The 18,734-nt window shown below is 53.8% G+C and overlaps 1 protein-coding gene across 3 annotated transcripts; it reads right to left on the bottom strand.

The window, feature by feature from the left end:
- Nucleotides 1-1,919: 1,919 nt before the first annotated feature.
- Nucleotides 1,920-15,186, bottom strand: ITGA2B (integrin subunit alpha 2b). 3 transcript variants are annotated; one of them, XM_032617673.1, is made up of 30 exons: nt 14,829-15,186; nt 13,160-13,281; nt 12,973-13,070; nt 12,700-12,865; nt 12,366-12,415; nt 12,244-12,289; nt 12,022-12,150; nt 11,630-11,677; nt 11,436-11,479; nt 11,257-11,310; nt 11,061-11,113; nt 10,645-10,856; nt 8,191-8,373; nt 7,891-7,936; nt 7,687-7,791; nt 7,542-7,597; nt 7,297-7,448; nt 7,019-7,144; nt 6,560-6,627; nt 6,255-6,402; nt 5,635-5,727; nt 5,289-5,368; nt 4,896-4,976; nt 4,677-4,773; nt 4,426-4,578; nt 4,202-4,318; nt 3,598-3,711; nt 3,290-3,391; nt 2,959-3,075; nt 1,920-2,171 (listed from the first exon to the last, which is right to left on the bottom strand). In XM_032617673.1, the coding sequence occupies exons 1-30, from the start codon at nt 15,014-15,016 to the stop codon at nt 2,115-2,117; spliced, it is 3,105 nt and encodes a 1,034-aa protein (XP_032473564.1). In that variant the 5' UTR covers nt 15,017-15,186; the 3' UTR covers nt 1,920-2,114. The 3 variants fall into 3 exon arrangements, 2 of the variants coding, with proteins under 2 accessions (XP_032473564.1, XP_032473563.1); XM_032617672.1 differs by having other exon boundaries at nt 1,920-2,277; XR_004347670.1 differs by lacking the exons at nt 1,920-2,171; nt 3,598-3,711 and having other exon boundaries at nt 3,036-3,075; nt 3,765-4,318; nt 14,829-15,032.
- Between the last annotated feature and the right edge of the window lie 3,548 nt (nt 15,187-18,734).

The raw sequence follows: 18,734 nt of genomic DNA on the forward strand, positions 1-18,734 counted from the left end.
TTTCCTTTCCTTCCTCCCTCCCTCCCTCTTTCCTTCCTTCCTTCCTTCCTCTCTCTCATTCTCTCTCCCTCCTTTTCTCTTTCTTTTATTCTTTCTCATAAATTTCCATCTTTTCAGATTTCCCAGTCTTATGTAACCAATTTTTTCACAACCTCAACGCAGGATTTAGCACTCATTCCTGGTGAATTTCATCTTGTTGGTTTCAACCCAACTTTACAATCTGTCAAGGCTGCCTTGAATCTGCTTCATCACCCATTGTATTGGAGCTGCCTCTCAGCCCCGAGCCATCTTGCAGGGTGAAGAGCAGCTTCGCTGCCTCCATTCAAGGGACTCATGACAATCACAGGCAGCGGAAGGATGGAGCTTTGGGACACCCCCATAGAGATCTCCTTCAGCTTTATCAAAATTGTTCGGTTTTAAATCTGAGTCTCTATCATTCAGCTCACATTTCTGTCTTGTTTATAAGGACAAATGCCAAATGCTTTGCTGGATCAAGATAAATTGCCTGGGGCCATCCAATTACAATGGTGGAGGGGAGAGGGAGTTTGGCTGGTGTTCAAGGATCACAGCTTACTCTTTTCCTAAATGGTCACAGTCACACAACTAGAAACCTGTTCTGGAACTTGCCATGCACGGATGTCAAATTGTTCTCTTCTTTTCAGAATTTACCTTTTACCCCTTTGGGTAAAATCAAATACCAGCAGCTCTTGTGAGGTAAGTCTGTATATCAGTGGCTTCCCCCAACACTTAGCATCAAGTCCAAAGTCTTCCCCATGGCCACAGCCACAAGGTGCTGCCTCCCTGCCCCCACCCCTGACCTCGTCTGGACCCCTCTCCTGCCTCCAGACCAGGGGCCTCCTTTCTTTTACTTGAATACATCAAGCCTGCTCCCACTTCAGGCCTCTTCATTGGCTGCTCTTTCTGTCTAGAACACTTTATTCCCTCCAGCTGCCTGCGTCATTCATTCATCTCTCTGCTCACCTCATTAGAGAGACCTTCCCTGACTACTCTCCCTAAAATGTCAGCCCTCTCCCAACACCCACTGAATTCGATCACTATCTCCTTATCTTTATTTCAACTCCCAGCATTGACTGCCACTGACCATACATTAATTTGTTTATTCTTTACTCCTGGTTGAATGTAAATTCCATGAGCTCAGGGACCTTGTTTTGTCCACTGCTCCACCCCAGCACTGGAACAGTACCAGGTCCATGGTGCTCAATAAATATTGAACTCATGAACCAACAACCTCTCAGGACTCCAAGAGGACCCCCCACCTCTATCCGCTGACTCCAGTCTCTGCGGTGGGACAGCTGTCTTCCACTCCCAGCCCTCCTGTGAGCTCCCCACCTGTGCCCTTGTTCCTAACTGAAGACCCTTCCCCTTGGCGGAGAAGAAGGAACAGCAAACAGCAGGTGGCCGGAAAGCAATGCCTGCTCTCCGTCCCTGCCATGACTCTGCCTTCCTCAGACTGAGGGCTACTCAGTCTCCTTCTGCCCCTCCTCCCTCTGAGCACAGCTTTAGGCACCTTCTTTTATGAGTGGGGACAGTGTGTTATTTCTCCAAATCTCAGATCATCTTGAGGTTTGATTCCCTCAAAATCATGGAAAAAATATTGTTTAAAGCCACCCACCAGGGACGCAGCCTGCCTTCTCGATGCTCCCAACCCCCATCCCACCCAGTCACCCTCAGACACCCCATCCCCCTCCAGTCTCACTTGGAGGCTCTGCCACCCTTTCTCCCTTGTTCCACCCCCACTCTCTACTCCCTGACACTCCCCCAAAGACAGTAAATCGCACCCTTTGCCCTGGCAGAGGCCCTCTCTGCTCACACTTCTGCCAGCCCTAGATTCCCCATCCCAACGTCCCCTCAGGCCCCCTCTCCTCCTCTGACCCCAAGAGGAGGCATCATGCTGGCGGTTGGGACTCAACCTCTTTATTAGGCAGCAGGAAAGGGGGTGACCTGGCTCTGATGGGTGGGCAAGGACATCAGGAGCCCGCCATGAAACAGCTCCAACCCATGGGTGACCAGAGCTGGGGGCACTTGCTGGAGAAGAAGGGACAGAGCAGGCATCACCCCCAGCCTTCCTGCTAGGACAGAGATGCATGGGCTCATCACTCCTCTTCGTCATCTTCTTGTAAGGGTGGCCGATTCCGCTTGAAGAAGCCAACCTGGGGGTGCACAGGGGCCGGAGACAGGGTGTAAAGGTGATCTCTAGGCCCCAGAGCAGCAGTGGAGGATGTATGCTGGAAACCAGCCCGTCACGAGGTCCTCGTCCTGGACCAGCACAGAACACAAACCCCACTATACGATCAAATGGAGGCCTTTCCCCATTTAGAGATAATGCATGTAACAAAATTTTTTTTAATGTTTTGTTTCTTCTTGCCTGAATTTTTCTTAAGTACTGATGATTATGTCTCTATATGACTCAAGCGTGTGATGGTATATATTTGATTATTATAAGTCTAATGTGTGGTTTTCCCTAAAAGCACTATGGCTTTCCAGGGTTTGGACACGTGAGTTTGAGAAAGGCTCACATGTTGTCCGGGCGCAGAGGAGGGAGTGACCCAGCAGGGCCTCACAAGGAGCAGGAAGCGGGGTCTGGATCAGACCTGGGTCTCCCACCTCAGTCGGGGGGGTGGGCAGGGGGTGGGGGGAGGACAGAGCAGGGAGGAGGTGAACCCTGTCTTTCTCGGTGGCCAATGGATTCCTGAAGGCAGGGCTCATTCCCCGGGACTCCTGCCCTCAGAGGGAATGGGTCTAAAGGCCTTAGAGTTTTTTCAGGTGCCACCTCACCCGGGGATCTGTGCCCTAGAAGAGGTCCTCTAGAGAGTGACATTCTAATAGTGGAGATGGAGATCAGATGGACGCTGGGTCACCTACTTGGGCCACCATCTCCCTCTGCCTCCCTGCGGGGTTCCCCCCCACCCCGAAACCCACCCTCCCTTCCCGCCTCACCTTCCACATGGCCAGGACCAGGACCGAGAGCAACAGCAGGCCACCCAGCACGCCTAGCAGCACCCACCAGATTGGAACGTCTCTCTCCTCCAAGACCCGAAGCAGCTGTGTCTGCACCTGAGGGGAGACCCGTGGGTCTCCTCAGTCACCGGGATGCTGACCTTCCCAAAGGCTCAGACTTGCAGGGCTGGTGACCCCCAGCTAAGCCACCTACTTGTCCCACCCCACAGACCCAGGGAGGCCCCGCCCCCATCCTGCTGGGCAGGGACACAGGGGAAGGCCAACGGGAGACCCGCGGGACCCCTTTCTGCCACCATCCTTCCACACTCACCAGAGCTTCCCCGCTGGGCAGGCTGAGGGCGGGCACGGCGTAGGGAAGGGAGGAGACGTTGAACCAAGCGTGCGACTGCAGCACAAACTGATCCAGGGGCCTCTGGATGGGGTGGCGGTGAAAGCCATTTACACGAGGCCTATTGGTTGCGGGAGTACCGGCCCCAGACTCCCCTCTGGGGAGACCTGACCCCATCCCCTCCAAAGTAAACTCTGCCCTCACTCTCTCCCGCCCCCGAAGCCCCGCCCTCCCCCAACACACTCAGTGCCCGCCTCCAGAGGGCCCCGCCCGCCCGCATCCCGGCCCACCTGGCGGAGGCTGGGCAACGACAGGAAGGCCAGCACCGTGACCATGACCCGCTGCCCGCGCGCCATCTCCTGCAGCTCACACTGCACCACAGTACAGGGCGCCGAATCGCAGCTCTGAGGGGATGTGTCATTGGTCCCCAGCCCCTCCTGACCCATCACCCTCTCACCGTAGGACCCAAGACAGAGGGGGCTGGGGGGTCAGGGAGCTCAGGCCGGGCCTCCTCCTCGGGAAGGGACTCAGATTCAAGCTTGGGACGTTATCTCTGAATGAGATTGCTCCCACAGTCCCGGAGATGCAGGGAGAGGGAGGAAAGAAGTGGGTCAATCACACAGCGTTCAATACCCAGCCTTTTTGTAAACCTGCTTTGGCGTTTATTCATTTTCTTCAATGTACTGGAAACCTTAAAATATGCAAGTGCCCCCCACCCTGCCCCAGACACAAGACCAGCACAATCCTTCCTATTCACTTGGAGGACTCTGTGGGACCACGGTGGCCCACACGAGGCCTACATCACACCCCCCGCCCCTCTCCGTCCCTGCCTCCCATCCTCTCTGCCCCTGGGCGCCAGGGAGGCCGCAGCTGGAGACCACAGGGCCTGCTCACCACAAAAACTGGGCCTTGAAGCCTCGAGGGCTGTTCCTGCTCCGGCAGGAGCGCCTGTCTGCGGTCCCGCTTGTGATAGGCCTGGGAAGGGCTGGAGGTGGGCAGCCCCCAGTCCAGCTGAGGAAGTAAAGAGGCCATCAGGTCCGACACTCTGCCCATCTCCCAGCCCTCCTAGAGTAGAGGGGCCCTGTTTGTTGGGCTGGGGAACTCACCCAGGCTCTCACCTTGAGGGGGTTGGGAGATGGTTGTGGGGAGCACTGAAGGCCTCCCTGGGGCTGTATATCCAGGATGTAGAGAAGGTCGGAGGGCTGGGACTGGCCGGGGAGGCGGAGGTTGAGGCGGAGGCCGTTTACAGCACCAGGGCCATTGTTGTGGAGCTGGCGGGTGGCGGCGGCAGGATGTTAGGAGCCTCGGCACCCAGCCCAGCCCCTGGGGCCCGCCCACTCCAGCCTGGGGCGCGGAGGCTCCTCCGTACCTCGTAGGTGTGCTCCACTTTGGGGCCCCAGCTGTCCGAGCTGTTCTCCCTCTTGCTTTCTTCAGCTGCCACCACCAGGGAGGCTGGGAAGGAGTTCCTGCAGGGGCCCGACACGCCCAGAGTGAGCTTGATCCCCTGACTTGGTGGGGGGCTTTGCCCAGGACCCCGGAACCTTAGGGCTGTGCCTACCAACTCCCTTTTCCATCCCTGGCCTCTCACCCCCTCAGCTCCACATGGGCCTCTGCCCGAACTGGCACATCCAGCATCACCATCTCACTGTTTGGATTCTGGCTGTTCTTGCTGTAAGGGAGGGGGATGAGGAGAGACAGATCAGGGACACCAGGCCAGTGAACATGAGGACTCTCTGGGGCTGGGCCAGAGTTTCAGAGGTCTCAGGAAGAGCTAACTCCACAAACAGCGTGCCACACTAAAGTCAGACCTAGACAAGAACTTCCTCTAGGGCTCCAAAACTCAGAAACAAGTCTCTGAGGAAGAAAGGGAAGAGGGAAGTCTAAAGAGCAGGCATCCCAGAAGACCCTTATGTATGGAGGGTGTCTGAGGATCTCTGTGTGGAGATCAGATAGGGAAACGGAGTGCTTCCCAGTCTAGTACCTCCTGATCTGCAGCCGGAAGGACACGTGCTCCCCAGCCTCTTCCAGGTCCCCCACACTCACCAACATCGTGATTCCTATCTGAGACATGGGGAGAGCCAAAGTCACTGCCCAAATGCCCACTCTGAATGTGGCCTGTGGACCTCATCCTCCAAGGTCACCATTATTACCTCCATTTTGTTCAGAAGCCCACTCAGAAAGGGTATTACTCACCCAAGAACACACAGGGAGTGGGAGGACCAGGATTCTAGCCTGGAGCCATCTGACTCTAAACCCAGCCCCTAAAACCCAGCTGTCTATGAACCCCTGGTGGAGGAGATCCAGCACCCAGGACTGGGCGGCCTCACCTGGGCGTTCCTCTTCATGGGGTTGCCCAGCTCACACAGCACCACCTTGGTCTCATTCTCCCTCTTCTGGTTACAGATGATCCTCTCAAAGCCCTTCAGAGAGGCAGTCCCGAGCAAGAAGATGGTTACAGAGCATCCCATATATAGTTAAGCTCCCTTGGAAAGTCAGGGAGAGGAGGATGCCAGGGTGGGAGTTCAAGGACTGTCACATTCCACTCTATGTACTACTGCAGCATCTTATTCTTTTTAATGATTTTTTTTTTTTTTTTTTTGGAAATAAAACCCACAGAACATTACATGGAGCATAACCCCATTATTATAAACTACGTCAATAAAATAAATAAATAAAGTGTTGATGCTGAGAAAAAAGACTGGAAGGAAATTCACCAAATGTTAACAGAGGTTCCTGTTAACATTTATTTGCTGAGCCGTTTTTGGTTTGCGTTTTATAATTGAGTTCTTGAATTTTTTGCCATTAGCAAATGTTCTCTTCCAAATTAAAAAGAGATCACAGCTTTTAAAGGAAGGCATAAGAGAAGTGGGAGCTCTCAGGTGGGAGATGAGAATCAAGGCTCCTGCACCTTCCAGGTCCCCGACTGTGCCCCGGGGTGGGGCCTCACCTCGATGTTGCTGAGGGCCCGCATGTAGTGTGCGCCTGGAGGCAGGTGCACAGCCAGCTCGGCCTCGTAGGCTCCCTCCCCGTCGTTGGCCGCTTCCATCTGGAGCCGCAGCATGTTATCGGCTCCAATGAGGAGCGGGGAGCCTGTCCTGTGGGGAGAAAGGAGTAAAGCCGAGGACGCCGGGTCCAAGCCCAGGGTCTGGGAGGAGGAGAGGGGCTGAGGACAGAGTATCAGGAGCCAGGTGGGGAGGAGGTGTCATAGGGGTAGACAGGGCCAGGGTTGGGTAGAGCGGGCGGTCTCCTCACACGCTGGCAGTGAGCTGGAGCTGTGGCACACACAGGTCGTCTTCCCCACAGTCCAGAATGATGCGGGTCTAGAGGGGTCACATCAGGTGTGTGGGTAAGTTTGGGGGCACATCAGGGCTTAGGGAATTAGAAGGTCTGAGAAGGAAAAGGAGGTTGGAGATGATGTCAGAGCTTTGGGGTTTGCATCAGGGTTTGGGATGATGTCAGGGCTTTGATAATGACATCAGGGTTTATGGGTTTATATCAGAGTTTAGAGGTGACATCGACATTTGGGGTTTACATGAGGGTATAGGGGATATTGAGATTTGGGGGTTTTCAGCAGGGTTGAGAGTAACATCAGAGATTAGAGGTGACATCTAGGTTTGGGGGTTCACAATACGATTTGGACACTAACCCTAACCCTGACTTTCTGGGTGGAGGGGTCCTCCACCTCCCTTGCCTGCACCTGCCCACCCCTACCTGTTCCTGGATGTGGGTGTCCCCATGCAACACGAGAGCAGGGGCTAGTCCATCCTTCTCAGGCTGCAGGGACACATTGAGGCTGAGCACGATGGGGCTCAGCTTGTCCCGGAAGTCGGCCTCATCCTAGTGAGGGGGCAAGAGTCAGGCCATCTTGCTACCATGTACCCTAATACGTGTGTCCCCCTGACCACCCCGTGCAGCACCCAGCCCAATGCCCCAGGGCTGGATGAACAGGCTCTGCACACCCAGCCCTGCCCATTCCCAGCCAGGCATACTCGGAGGAAGGCCTTGGTGGTGTGGCAGGTGGGGCCGTGCCTTCCGCTCAGATCCAGGCCCAGGATGGTGCTCGCCTGTTGAGAGGCCAGCAGTAGCACCCGCCGGCCCTGGCGGGGCTTCTGCCGGTCCAGCTGCAGCTCAGCATTTAGGTCTGGCCGGGCAAGCAGGGAGTGTCAGGGTCTCCCCGGCCAGCCTCCAGGGGAGCCCAGGCCCACCTCCCTCCTGTCCCCATGGTGCCACTCACGCAGCTTCTTGGGAACGCTGTGTCCAGTGGCTCCCACACACATCTGGATGTTAAAGCTGCAAAGATGTGAATGGGGCTCAGGGGCTACAGGGTCCCCACACTGAGGTCCCAGATCCTGCCTGGCCCACGCCCTCTGTCTCCTCACCAGCTCACTGGTGTCTCGGTCAGGGGCAGGACACAATTCTTCACAGCAGGATTCAGCGAATCTTGCACCAGCAGCTGGACAGTGGCCATCACCACCGGCTGAGCCCTGGTGGGATGCAGGAAGCTTGCCTTGTGGCCCCGCCTGGCCTAGTCTCCTCTGATGGTGTGGGTCCTCCCTCTCCCCACCCCTGGAGTCAGTGCTCACCTGTACACAACAACCTTGTTGGCCCCGTAAGCTCCCACCAGCAGGTCTATAGACATTGTGGGAAGGAAAGGAGGTGTCAGAATTGTTAGTTAGAGGGGGTATGGCGTCCTCACCTCATCTTCCCAGCACTTCCCCACACTACCACCCCCATAGAAGGTTTGTTCTGTCCCCCCAGCCCCACAGACAGGTCAGAGCTCTCAGTCGGGCACCAGGTCAGGTTCAAGCCCCCGGCTGTGTCTCAGCATCTCCAGCTAATGCCCAAGAGCCCTTCCTGTCTAGCTGGAGGCAGTCCAGGGGCACCTGGGTATCCATTGTCATCGATGTCTGTGGCACCTCGAAGGGAGAAGCCAAAGCCAGAGCCTGTGGGGAAGGGGCTGTCCAGGACCTGGGAAGGGTGTGAGTTAAGTCCCTCACTCTGACCCAGGAACACCAACACTTGGCCTCGACCGCTGGGACCCCCATAGGGGGCGGCCACAGCAACATCTGGAAGGAGCAACAGAAAGGGGGTGGCTGTTTGTTATCCAGTCTCTCCAGATGTAAAACTTTCCTGAGCTCCTTCTCTAGGCAGACTCCAGGGGACCAGGAGAGGAATGCAGAGGTCTGGGTCAAGGGGAGAGCTGCCCCGCCCTCCAGGAGTTTACAATTGGGTAGGAGGGAGACCCATCAAGTCCGATTACTGTAAAAACAATAACAGCCCTCACTATCTATTGAGGAAAATATAATGACATGATTTCACTTAATCCTGAAAATCAGGCATTATTATTCCCATTTTAGATGAGAAAATAGAGTCCCAGAAGATTAAGTAACCAAGACCTATTAAATATTTGCCCCTTCTTCACCTGGGGGTCTTCACCCCATTCCACTCCCACCATGCAAATCCAGAGTCATACCATGGGCTCGTCATCACTAATAACTTTTAAGATCACTCTTGAAAATTTAATAATGATCATAATCTTATTAATCTGGAAGAATTCTTTGCATGTGATAGCAATGAAAATCTTTGATATATATGTTGTAATTGTCTTTCCTTTGTCTTCTGACTTTATGCTATGTTTCCTGTGCAGTTGTTTTCTTTTAAAAATCTTTATTGATTTTTCTGATCGAGGTACACAGAATTCATCCAAATAGACCATCAGACCAGTCTCGTCCTCAGGCCCTGGGCCTCCACTGTCTCCTGACCTTTGGCTTCCTCATCTCTTCATTGATTTTCTGATCATTCAGTCACCCTCACTGTATCCTCAGCCATCCTGCCCTATTGCCAGTCCTGGGCAAGCCTGGCCAGACCCCACCATATGGAGCACCATGAATTCCTGACCTCCAGCCTTCACTAGGGACCTTGGTGCTGCCCAGCAGTCCCTTGGCGTTTTCTGCTCAGCACCCATTTCAAACCTTCTCCACTCAGTCAAGCTCCTAGCCCCCCACTTCATTCACAAAGAGAAGCAGCCCGACTGTTGTGTTATAACTCCACACCCACTTCTTCCTCCTCTCCCCATTTGACCCTGGAATAGGTGTCCCTCCTACACCTGCCACTGGGCTGAGCCTCCCACCCCTGCATCCCTCAGGAATTGCAGGGACCCTCCTCCAGCTCACTGCATGCCCCCATTTCCCCATAAGATCATTTTCCTCCACATTCAACTTACTCCATATTCTTTGAAATTAAAATAACCTTCCCTCGACCCTCATCTCCTTTCAGTAATCCACTTTTCTCTTTTTCCGTTCACAGACTGGTTGAAAGAGTGGTCTACCCTGGCTGCCATCAGTTCTTCCCCTCCATTCATACCTTGTCTCCTGGCATTCTGGCTTTGGTCCCTACCCAGCCCTGAATTGGTTCTTGTCACCGTCACCAATGACCTCCTTCTTGTTAAAGCCCATGAATACTTACTTCTCCAGCCCCATCTAATTGTACCTCTCAGCAGCATCTGGAGCCACTGACCCAACTTCCTCCAGCTTAAAGCACTCTTCCTTTGGGTTCTGGGCTATCAGATCTCCTGGTTTCCCTCCTACCTCTCTGAACATTCCTCTGTCTCCTTTCCAGACTCACTTCCTCTGGGAGTCCCCTAAATGCTCTTGCTCCCCAGGGCTCTGTCCTGGGCCTCTTCACACTTCGCAAGCTCCCAGGACCTCATTGACTCTCCCCAATCCCCTATCTCCCACTCAGACCTCTCTGCTGGAAGTGGGGGAAGCCACACCCAGATGTTCTCTGGATTCGTCTGCCTAATGCTCCCATGCCCTTCAAGATCAAACAAGTACAGAGAATTCCCTGGCAGTCCAGTGGTTAGGACCTGATGCTCTCACTGCCAGGGGCCCGGGTTCAATCCCTGGTCAGGGAACTAAGATCCCGCAAGCCACACGGCACAGCCAAAAAAAAAAAAAAAAAAAAAAATCAAGCAAGTCCAGAGCTGAGTTGCTGATCTCACCCCAGACTTGTTGCATGGCTTGAGTTCCAGGCAGTGAAGAGAACTGTCACCCACCCAACTTCTCTCTCTCTTAGCCCCACATCCATTCACCCATCAAGTCCTAATAATCTAAGTAGTAAATATCTTGAAATCACCTTCATCTATAACTCTGCTGCCAAAGCCCACATCTGGGCGGTCACCACCTTTTGCCTGGACTAATGCAAACAAACCCCAATGAGTCTCCTTTAACTCTCTCCTGCTCAAAGCCCTTCCTGGCTCCTGCTGCCCTCGGGTCAAATCCATGATCACTGTGGCTGTAAACCCCTGTGTAGCAAGTGGGGCTCCTCTCATCCCTTACCGTTGTAGCCATCCCGGTTGAGGTCGCCCAGAGGCGCAATGGCTGAGCCAAATCGCCCATAAAGCTGCGTGCCGGTCAGCAGGAGGCTGGGGGCGCCCAGCGCGTGAGGGCCTCGAGTCTGCAGGAACAAGTACACGCGCCCCACCTCGGCCAGCTTGCGGTCAGCACGGCTCTCCATGTACAGTGGCGCGCCCACCAAGAGGTCATGCCTCCTGCAGGCCCGACGGGTGGTTATGTGGGGAGGGGGGCTAGGGGGACGCTGCGGGCCAGAGCCCAATCTCGCCCACCCTCGCCTTCCCGCTGCCCTCGGTGGTCACGTGGGAGTGAGGGCTAGGAAAGGAGGAGACCGAGGGCAGTCAACGCCTCTGGTAATTTGGGACCCAACTGGGTAGGGGTGGGGGCGCCCAGCTTCTCACCCGTCCCTGTTGACGTCAGTGACGGCCACTGAGTGCCCGAAATACGAAGCCATCTGCAGGAAGCCCGGCCGCACCTTACTTTCTGTCCCCGGACTCGGTACCCTCTCTTGGACTTTGCCCCCACCATGTCCCGCGGAATATTCTAGGGTCGCAATCCCCCAGCCTTGGCCACCCCCCAAGGGGACCCGACCCCCACCTGCTCTCCATGCAGCCGGTGCAGCGTCTGGTGGTACGAGCTCAAAATTTCCACCTGCGCGGACAACGCACAGGAGCGCGTCATTGTCGCCCCCGCCGCAGAAGGGCAGGAGGTTTAGGTTGGGGGTATCAGGCTGAAGAGTAAAGTCAGTGCCTGAGGGGTGGGCAGAGGGCACTCACCGCTCCCAGGGTCCAGCTCCAGGTAGGGGCACCGAAGACAAACTCTGGGGAGAGCCAGGCCCAGCCAGTGAGGTCCTTAGAATCTCTACCAGCCTCCCGCCCGCCATTCCTCATCCCAGGGAGATTTCGGCGCGGGTCTTGGAGGTGCTCCTTCCCGGGCTTCCCCAACCCCCGCCCCTAAGTGAATTCCTTGCCTGTAGTGTTTGGATTCCCGTCGAAGTCGCCTACAGCCACCGAGTACCCTGAAGACACAGCGCGAATTAGCCTTTCCGGGAGGGTGAAGCAGGGAGGGGGCCGGGAGGGAGGAGACTCTCTAAATCCTGCATTGTGTAGACGGGAAAATCGAGGCCACCGAGACCTGCCCTAGGCCGTGAAGCGAATCCAGGGCGGGAGGTCGAGGTGGGGTGTATGGGAGCTGGGCGGTCTGCAGAGGGTGGGGAAGGGGAGCTGCGGGAGCAGAGGATGGGGACGCCTTAGCGCTGGAGCTGGCCAGCCAGGGTTGGCAAGGGGTAGTTCCCACAGGGGCAGGACGTGACCGGCGGTGACACGAGTGCTGGGAAGCCTCGAAGGGAGGTGCCAGGGTTACCCCGGTAGCCGTCGAAGTACTCTGGGTGGCTGTAGTCGAAGGTGAGCTGCTGGGTGGGCACGTGCCACAAGAGGGTGCCCGGGCGGTAACTCGAGATGATATCGGCAATTGGAGCCCGCGCCAGGAGACCTAGGGAGCGAGGGACAGCTGGTGTGGGGCCCCAGACGCCTGGGGTCTACCCAGGCCGAGAGAAGGGAGGGAGGTGTACGGATGGGCACGTACCTAGGAAATAGTAGCCGCCAGGGGCCCCAAGCACCAGCTCCCCAGCCTGAAAAGGAAGCCCTGGAGGTGAGAGGGGTTCCTGTTTGGGAGCCTCCCCCACGCCGTTTATGATCCTTACTCGCCTGAGTGACCACGGAGCTGAAGCCGGCTTCACAGTAGCGCTTGTCTCCGCCTAGAGGAGGCAAGAAGGAAGGGTCTGTGAAGAAGCAGGCCCTGGGGCCTGGGCGGGGCCGGGAGGTGGAGTCATATGGGGGCGGGGCCCCGGGGTAATACGGTGGCGTGGCCTTTAAGCGGCTCCCGGGCCGGGGGCGTGCGGGGTGGAGCCAGGAGCTGGGTCACTGGGCGATGCCAGAATGAAAGCAGGGTTTGGGGGAGCTGGTGAGAGGGAAGGATCAGATTAAGGGCGGGGCTAAACCACCGCGAGTGGGCGGAGCCAAAACGGAGAGCGGAGCTCACTGAAGTAATTTTTCTGGTAAACCCGGCTCATGGTGTTGGCCCGGCAGGGTGAGTACTCTGCGCGGCCGCTGTTCTGCAGCTGAGCCACGAAGCATCCACCTACGGGCGTCTTCTCAGCCTCCTCGGCCTTTTCCAGGACGTTCCAGTGCTGCCAGGGGGCGCAGGCCTGAAGCAGGGCCACAGGAGAGTGGGGAAGGGGCGGGACTCGGGTTCCCCCCCTCCACGTGTCCCCGCCCTCTGTCTGCTCCCTGAGCCCAGTCCCGTAGCGCCCACCACAACGATGTCGCTCCAACTAACGACCGACGCCCCTAGTCCTTGACGGGCCTTGAAGGTTTGGAAAGTTTGGGTGCCTGCGCTTCGCGTCTCATCATCTGGAGGGCACAAGAAGGGGTGGGGTGCTGAAGCCCAGCTGTCCGCTCTCCCTGTAGCCCCTCCCTTTCCCTCCTAGTGCGAGACTCACTGAGGTCGAAGGGCAGCGAGGTACACTGGTCGCCCTCGGCCTTCCAGGGGCACAGGAAAACGCCGCCTGTCTCCTCCTGGCTGCGGCCCAGGGTCCGTGGGGCGCCCACCACGATGGACACGCTGCATAAGAAAGCTAGGTGAGCGCCGCGCGGATTCCGGCGTACCGCATTCCCCAGTGCCCGCGCTGGGAGCACTGCCCGGGAGGGCAGTGTGCCTTGCGGGGGCGGGGTCCCTGGGTCATCTTTTCCTCATTGAAACCTCACAGACCATAGAGGCCAGTCTTTTCACTTTATGGTCAGTGAAACTGACTTCCAGCGAGGGAAATCATATGCCCACAGCAACCCGCGGAATTAAGGGTAAAGCTGAGGCTATAACCATCTGGTTCCATTTGAACACCAGGGGTTTGATATCCTTGCCTTTAGAGACCTCCTAAACTCTTTACACATCTACATTCCCCAACACCTGCCGCCAAAAGTCATGGGTTTATATGCACCCTAATATGTCTGTCTGAACTGTTATCAGATCCCTTCCTGAGGGTGAGTTTTAACGGCGAAGAATTAAGCTAGTGGTCACCTCTAAAGTGGGTGGTGGGGTGCTGACACCTCTGAGGACTCTAGTAGAGCTAGGTTCAAATCACAGCTGTACCGTATATAAAAGGTGGACAATACCAACCAATAAATGCTGTCAGAAGTAAATGAAATAAACGTAAGAGGAACATTCAGCACAGTGCCACCCAAATAATACATAACGAGTGCTCCAAAAAATGCTATAATTTTTTTTTTTTTTAGTCTGCAGAATGTTTAAGTAATGCCCATGAGACCAATATCTGTGGAAAGGAGGGGAAAGAAGCGCGAGTGGGCAGAGGAGGGAGCGGAGCTGAGATTCAGGCCCAATAACAGCCATGGGCTAATGCCCTGGGAACTCTGGAGCTAGAAGGACCCTTCTGAGCTGTCTGGAGTTGAGGTGAGAGAGCCGGACCGTTAACCTTTCCCCTCTCTCCACACTCCTCATCGATCAGTCATTGTTCCTAGGCCACATTTGGAAGTGGGGGAGCTTTGGGGGAGGTGGCTCTCTTCAGCAGAGGAAATTTCCCAAGGGGCTGATACTTGAAGGCCATCTGCCATTGCCGCTCCCTGAAGCTGGACATTAGTGTCCACTTCAATAAGTAACTAGCTCAGGGTAGTTCCTATCAAGAGGAAGAGCCAGGACTCTAATCTTAGCTGTCTGATTTTGCAGCCTGATCCATCCCAACCATGAATGCCCTATTGCTTCTTTTCAAATATCTATAATTTTTATGGGGATGAAATAGAAAAGCAAGGTGCGGGGGGGGGGGGTGGTGGATAGACAATTTCATAGTTCTGCAAGTCAATTTAAGACATGTGCTCCTCTCTGTATTTCAAAAGGATGAGGGTGGAGTGGGTCATAAAACTAACCCTTGGGGAAAAAATAAAGCATCAACTTTTGTCTTCCCTTTGTCCTTGCTCTGCCCAGCTCCCCAGTGCTGCCTCTCGTTGACACCTTCACCTGAGCTAGTCCCTCCCCAGTATTCCTAACAAGAACTCAGCCCGAATAGACCCTAGAAATCGCTTTGCTCAACTTCTATCACAAATGGGGAACTCAAGACCCAGAGATGCAGTGATGGTGTGGGGGAGTCCCCCAGGGCTCACCTCCCACGGCTGTCCTTGTAGAAGTCCAGTGAAAACCCAAAGTAGCTGCCATTGGGGCCTGTGTAGAAGGTGAGTCGCACCGGGTCCAGGTTCAAGGCCCAGGTTGGAGGTGCAGCACCGGGTCCCAAGAGCAGCTGCACCCACTCCAGAAGCCAGAGGGCATGAAGTGGGCACAAAGCTCCGGCCATCTTCCTTCTCCCACAGCCTCCTAGGCAGGAATGGGTTAGCTCCTTCCTCTTCCTTTCAGTTCCACCACAGGAAGTCTTTTCTTATCAAACTGAAACCCACTTGCTGAGTAGTAGACAGAGTAAAGGGCTCTAGGTCCTGGACCCATACGGTTTCTAGGATTGCCAGGAAGGGGGTGAGGACACTCTGGGGGGTGGATGCTTATGGCTGAAAGTCGACTCCTCCCTTTTTTTGAGAGTATTTTATCATCAGGTCCTGTTGGTTCTGCCTTTCAACTATGTCTCTTGAATCTTCACCCCATCTCCACTACCACCACGCTAGTCTAAGCCACCATTGCTTCCTGCTTGGGATACCAGCTGGTCTGTACACCTCCACTCTAGCCCCCAGTTCTATAGTTCCTCCTCCCCCCACACAGCTGCCTGCACTGCCAAGGCACATTGTGACTTGGTCAGAGGTGGGGGAAGGAGTGAGGAAACTCCTGCCCCCTGATAAGACCCGAGGCTGCTGTATCCTTTTGGATAAGGCACTTATCCACTTCCTCCTTCTAGGGCCTTCGGCAGCTTCACTCAGCCATATTGGTACAACAGCTTCCTCACTCATCGTCCATCTGGGGCCAAGTCTTAATGTGGCCACAGCAATGCAGCCAGTGCTGGGGGAGGGGTGGCAAATGGATCTTGGCTGAAGGGGAAAGGAGATGGGGATAAAGTGGAGTCATTCCAGGGTGTTCTGGCTCACAAGCTCTGAGATTTGCACCAGTTGTTCAATTGAGGGCAGGCCTCACTCTTTCTTGGGTGACAAGAGCTTTTGTCCAATCATTAAGGCTTGATTCTAGTGGGGTCATTGCCTAGGGGATGCCTCCCCCAACTCCGCAGGCTGGTACTCTGCGGTTAACACACATGGGCACAGCACTGATCACACCGTTTAGTCATGGTCTGTTCACTGGATTTTGTCCATGAATCCCTTGAGAGTGAGGTTCCTTTCTGCAGCCCCTAGCCAAGAGCCCAACATATTGTAGGCGTTGCTGACAGACAGACTGAATAGAAGCAGGCACTGAGGATGGAAGAAGCAAACGCAGGCTCACATAGTGGAAAGAAAAGAAATAATTTTGAGCAGAAAGATCATTTTCTATGGATGCTCAGAGGAGGAGGAGTGCCAAGTCTTATTGGCATCTCATGTCTTCCCCAAAAAGCATGTTGTCAGGAAGGAAATTCAAGAGATCTGCTAGGGGTAAAGAACACAGTCACATTTCCTTTTGCTCTATATTTTTCTGATCAAACTTAACCATCATCTTACCCTGCCCAACTACCCGGGCCATTCTGGAACCCCTTCGGCACCTCCCTTGCCCTCATAATTCACCACCTTAGCACACAGCACAAAATCTTATCCCTTTCTAGGTTAGAAGCTCCTTGAACTTTAGTCTGGGCCTTCTTCACTGCTGAATTCCCAGTGCCAAGCTCATGGCAGGCACATAATACTCAACTCAGTCATATACTTAACCTTCCACCCTCCTACTGTCCTCATCTGAGTGGTATTGTATTACTGGTGTATAGCCCCCAATTAACTCACATTTCACTAACATTTTTAATAAATTCTCATTCTGTTCAAGGCATTGAGTGGTAAGAGATACAAAGGTAACTGTCAAGGATCCTTAAAAAACTTAGTCCAGAGGGAGTTAAGGCATGAACACATATAACTGCAGCGGAGGGATAGTAAAGGATGCCTTGAAAAAGGTAGAGATGATGCCTAGCTGAAGTCATTTATTTGCTTCATCATAACAACCCTATGAAATAAGTACTATTATGCCCATTTTATAAATGCAAAAACTGTGGCACAGAGTTTTAGGTAAATAGCCCAAGTTTACACAGCCAATGGGTGGCAAAACTAGGAGTCAAAGACATTCGTGTCTGAATTCATGTTCTTAACCATTGCACTACATGGCCTTTTCTCAGAGAATGAAGAGGGGGACTTCCCTGGTGGTCCAGTGGTTAAGAATCCGTCTTGCAATGCAGGGGACGCCGGCTCGATCCCTGGTGGGGGAACTAAGATCCTACATGCTGCGGGGCAACTAAGCCCGAGTGCCACAACTACTGAGCCCACGTGGGCCACAACTAGAGTCCACACGCTCTGGAGCCCACAAGCCACAGCTAGAGAGAAGGCCGAGTGCCGCAAGGAAAGATCCAGAGTGCCGCAACTAAGACCCGACTCAGCCAATAAAGAAATAAGAGAATGAAGGGGTTTTTAGACATAGGAAATAACATAAGCAAAGAGAGCAGCAGGAGGACATAGAGGTCAGTTATAGAGAAAGGCAAGTAGTCAACATAGGGTGTCTAAAGGGGAGGACTGGGGCATGAGAGTGGAATGGAAGGCTGGGGTCTAATCACTGGAGGTCCTTGAATATCTTAAGGAATTTGAACTTTAATACATAGGAGATGGAGAATCATAAAGATTTTTAAAGTCAGGGAATAAGATACATGATCAATTGTGCACCAGTCTGGATTACACTAGCTGCCTATGGATAGAAGGAACTGGAAAAGGCAGGACTTAGTGGGAAGATCAGATGGGTGGCATCTACCATCCTCTCAGTTAAAGGTGATGAGGCCTGAACCAGGGTGGCAGGAACAAAGGAGAGAGCAGAGATAACACATCCAGTTACTGATGTAACTGGATGTGTAATCTCTGCTCTTTCCTTTGTGTAGTAGGGAGGTGTCAAAAGTAATTCAAAGCTTTGGTGGCTGGCTGGTAGGACTGTAGTATCGTTAACTGAAATTGGAAACAGGCAGGATCAGATTTGGGAAGGGAGAGTTTGGTATTTAATAAAGATTCTATTCCTTGTTGGGTGTTCCTTTGGGGTCAGAGCTGGGTTGATAGTAGGCAGAGGAGTGCTGACACATTGCTGTCACTTTCCCGTTCCATCAGCCTGAGTCCTAGAATTTCTCAATGAATGCTACGGCTTCATAAAGTCAAAAATTACTGAACTTCTACTATGTGCCTGGCACTGAGGAGGATATACAGAAAAATCTTCATCTTTGATGTTTCCTTGCTAAATCCTGATGCATAATCCTGTTACTAGTGGTATTTTACTTTGCTTTTCTTTCTTGAACACATAATCAAAATGTTTACTATGTGTTCAACTCTATATATAACACTCTAAGGGATTAAGAGAAAAAAGGAAGTATAAGAATCAGTCCCTCCCTCTCAGAGCTTACAATTTTACTGGGAAGCAATGAGTACAAAATGAACTGCACTCTGATTCTGAAAAGCCAGTAAGCTTACATGGGACAGGGACTTAGATCCTAGAGTCAGGGAGGCCAGCCAGGAAAATGCTGCAATAATTCAGACACGAGGTAAGGGGGAGGTGAAGGTACCCCTGGCAAACAAGAATGGAAAGGGTTCACAAGGCCTGAATTAGTCACTGAGGGTGTTGAAGGCCCAGGCAGCTGCGACAGATAGACCCCTACTGGAATCAGGCGGCTGCACACACCTCCACACAGCATACCCTGCACACGTGTCTGCATCTTTCGCTGACACCTTGCCTGCTCAAAAAATCACTTTTCATTTTCTTTATTTTGGCCGTGCCACGTGGCCTGCGGGATTTTAGTACCCTGACCAGGGACTGAACCTGGGCCACCACAGTGAAAGCGCCGAGTCCTCAACACTGGACCTCCCGGGAATTCCCACTTTTCATCTTTTTAGGGCAGGGATTTTTCTATTTTAGAGAAA

The sequence above is a fragment of the Phocoena sinus genome, chromosome 20 (genome assembly GCF_008692025.1).
Source record: "Phocoena sinus isolate mPhoSin1 chromosome 20, mPhoSin1.pri, whole genome shotgun sequence".
Classification (NCBI taxonomy): Eukaryota; Metazoa; Chordata; class Mammalia; order Artiodactyla; family Phocoenidae; genus Phocoena; species Phocoena sinus.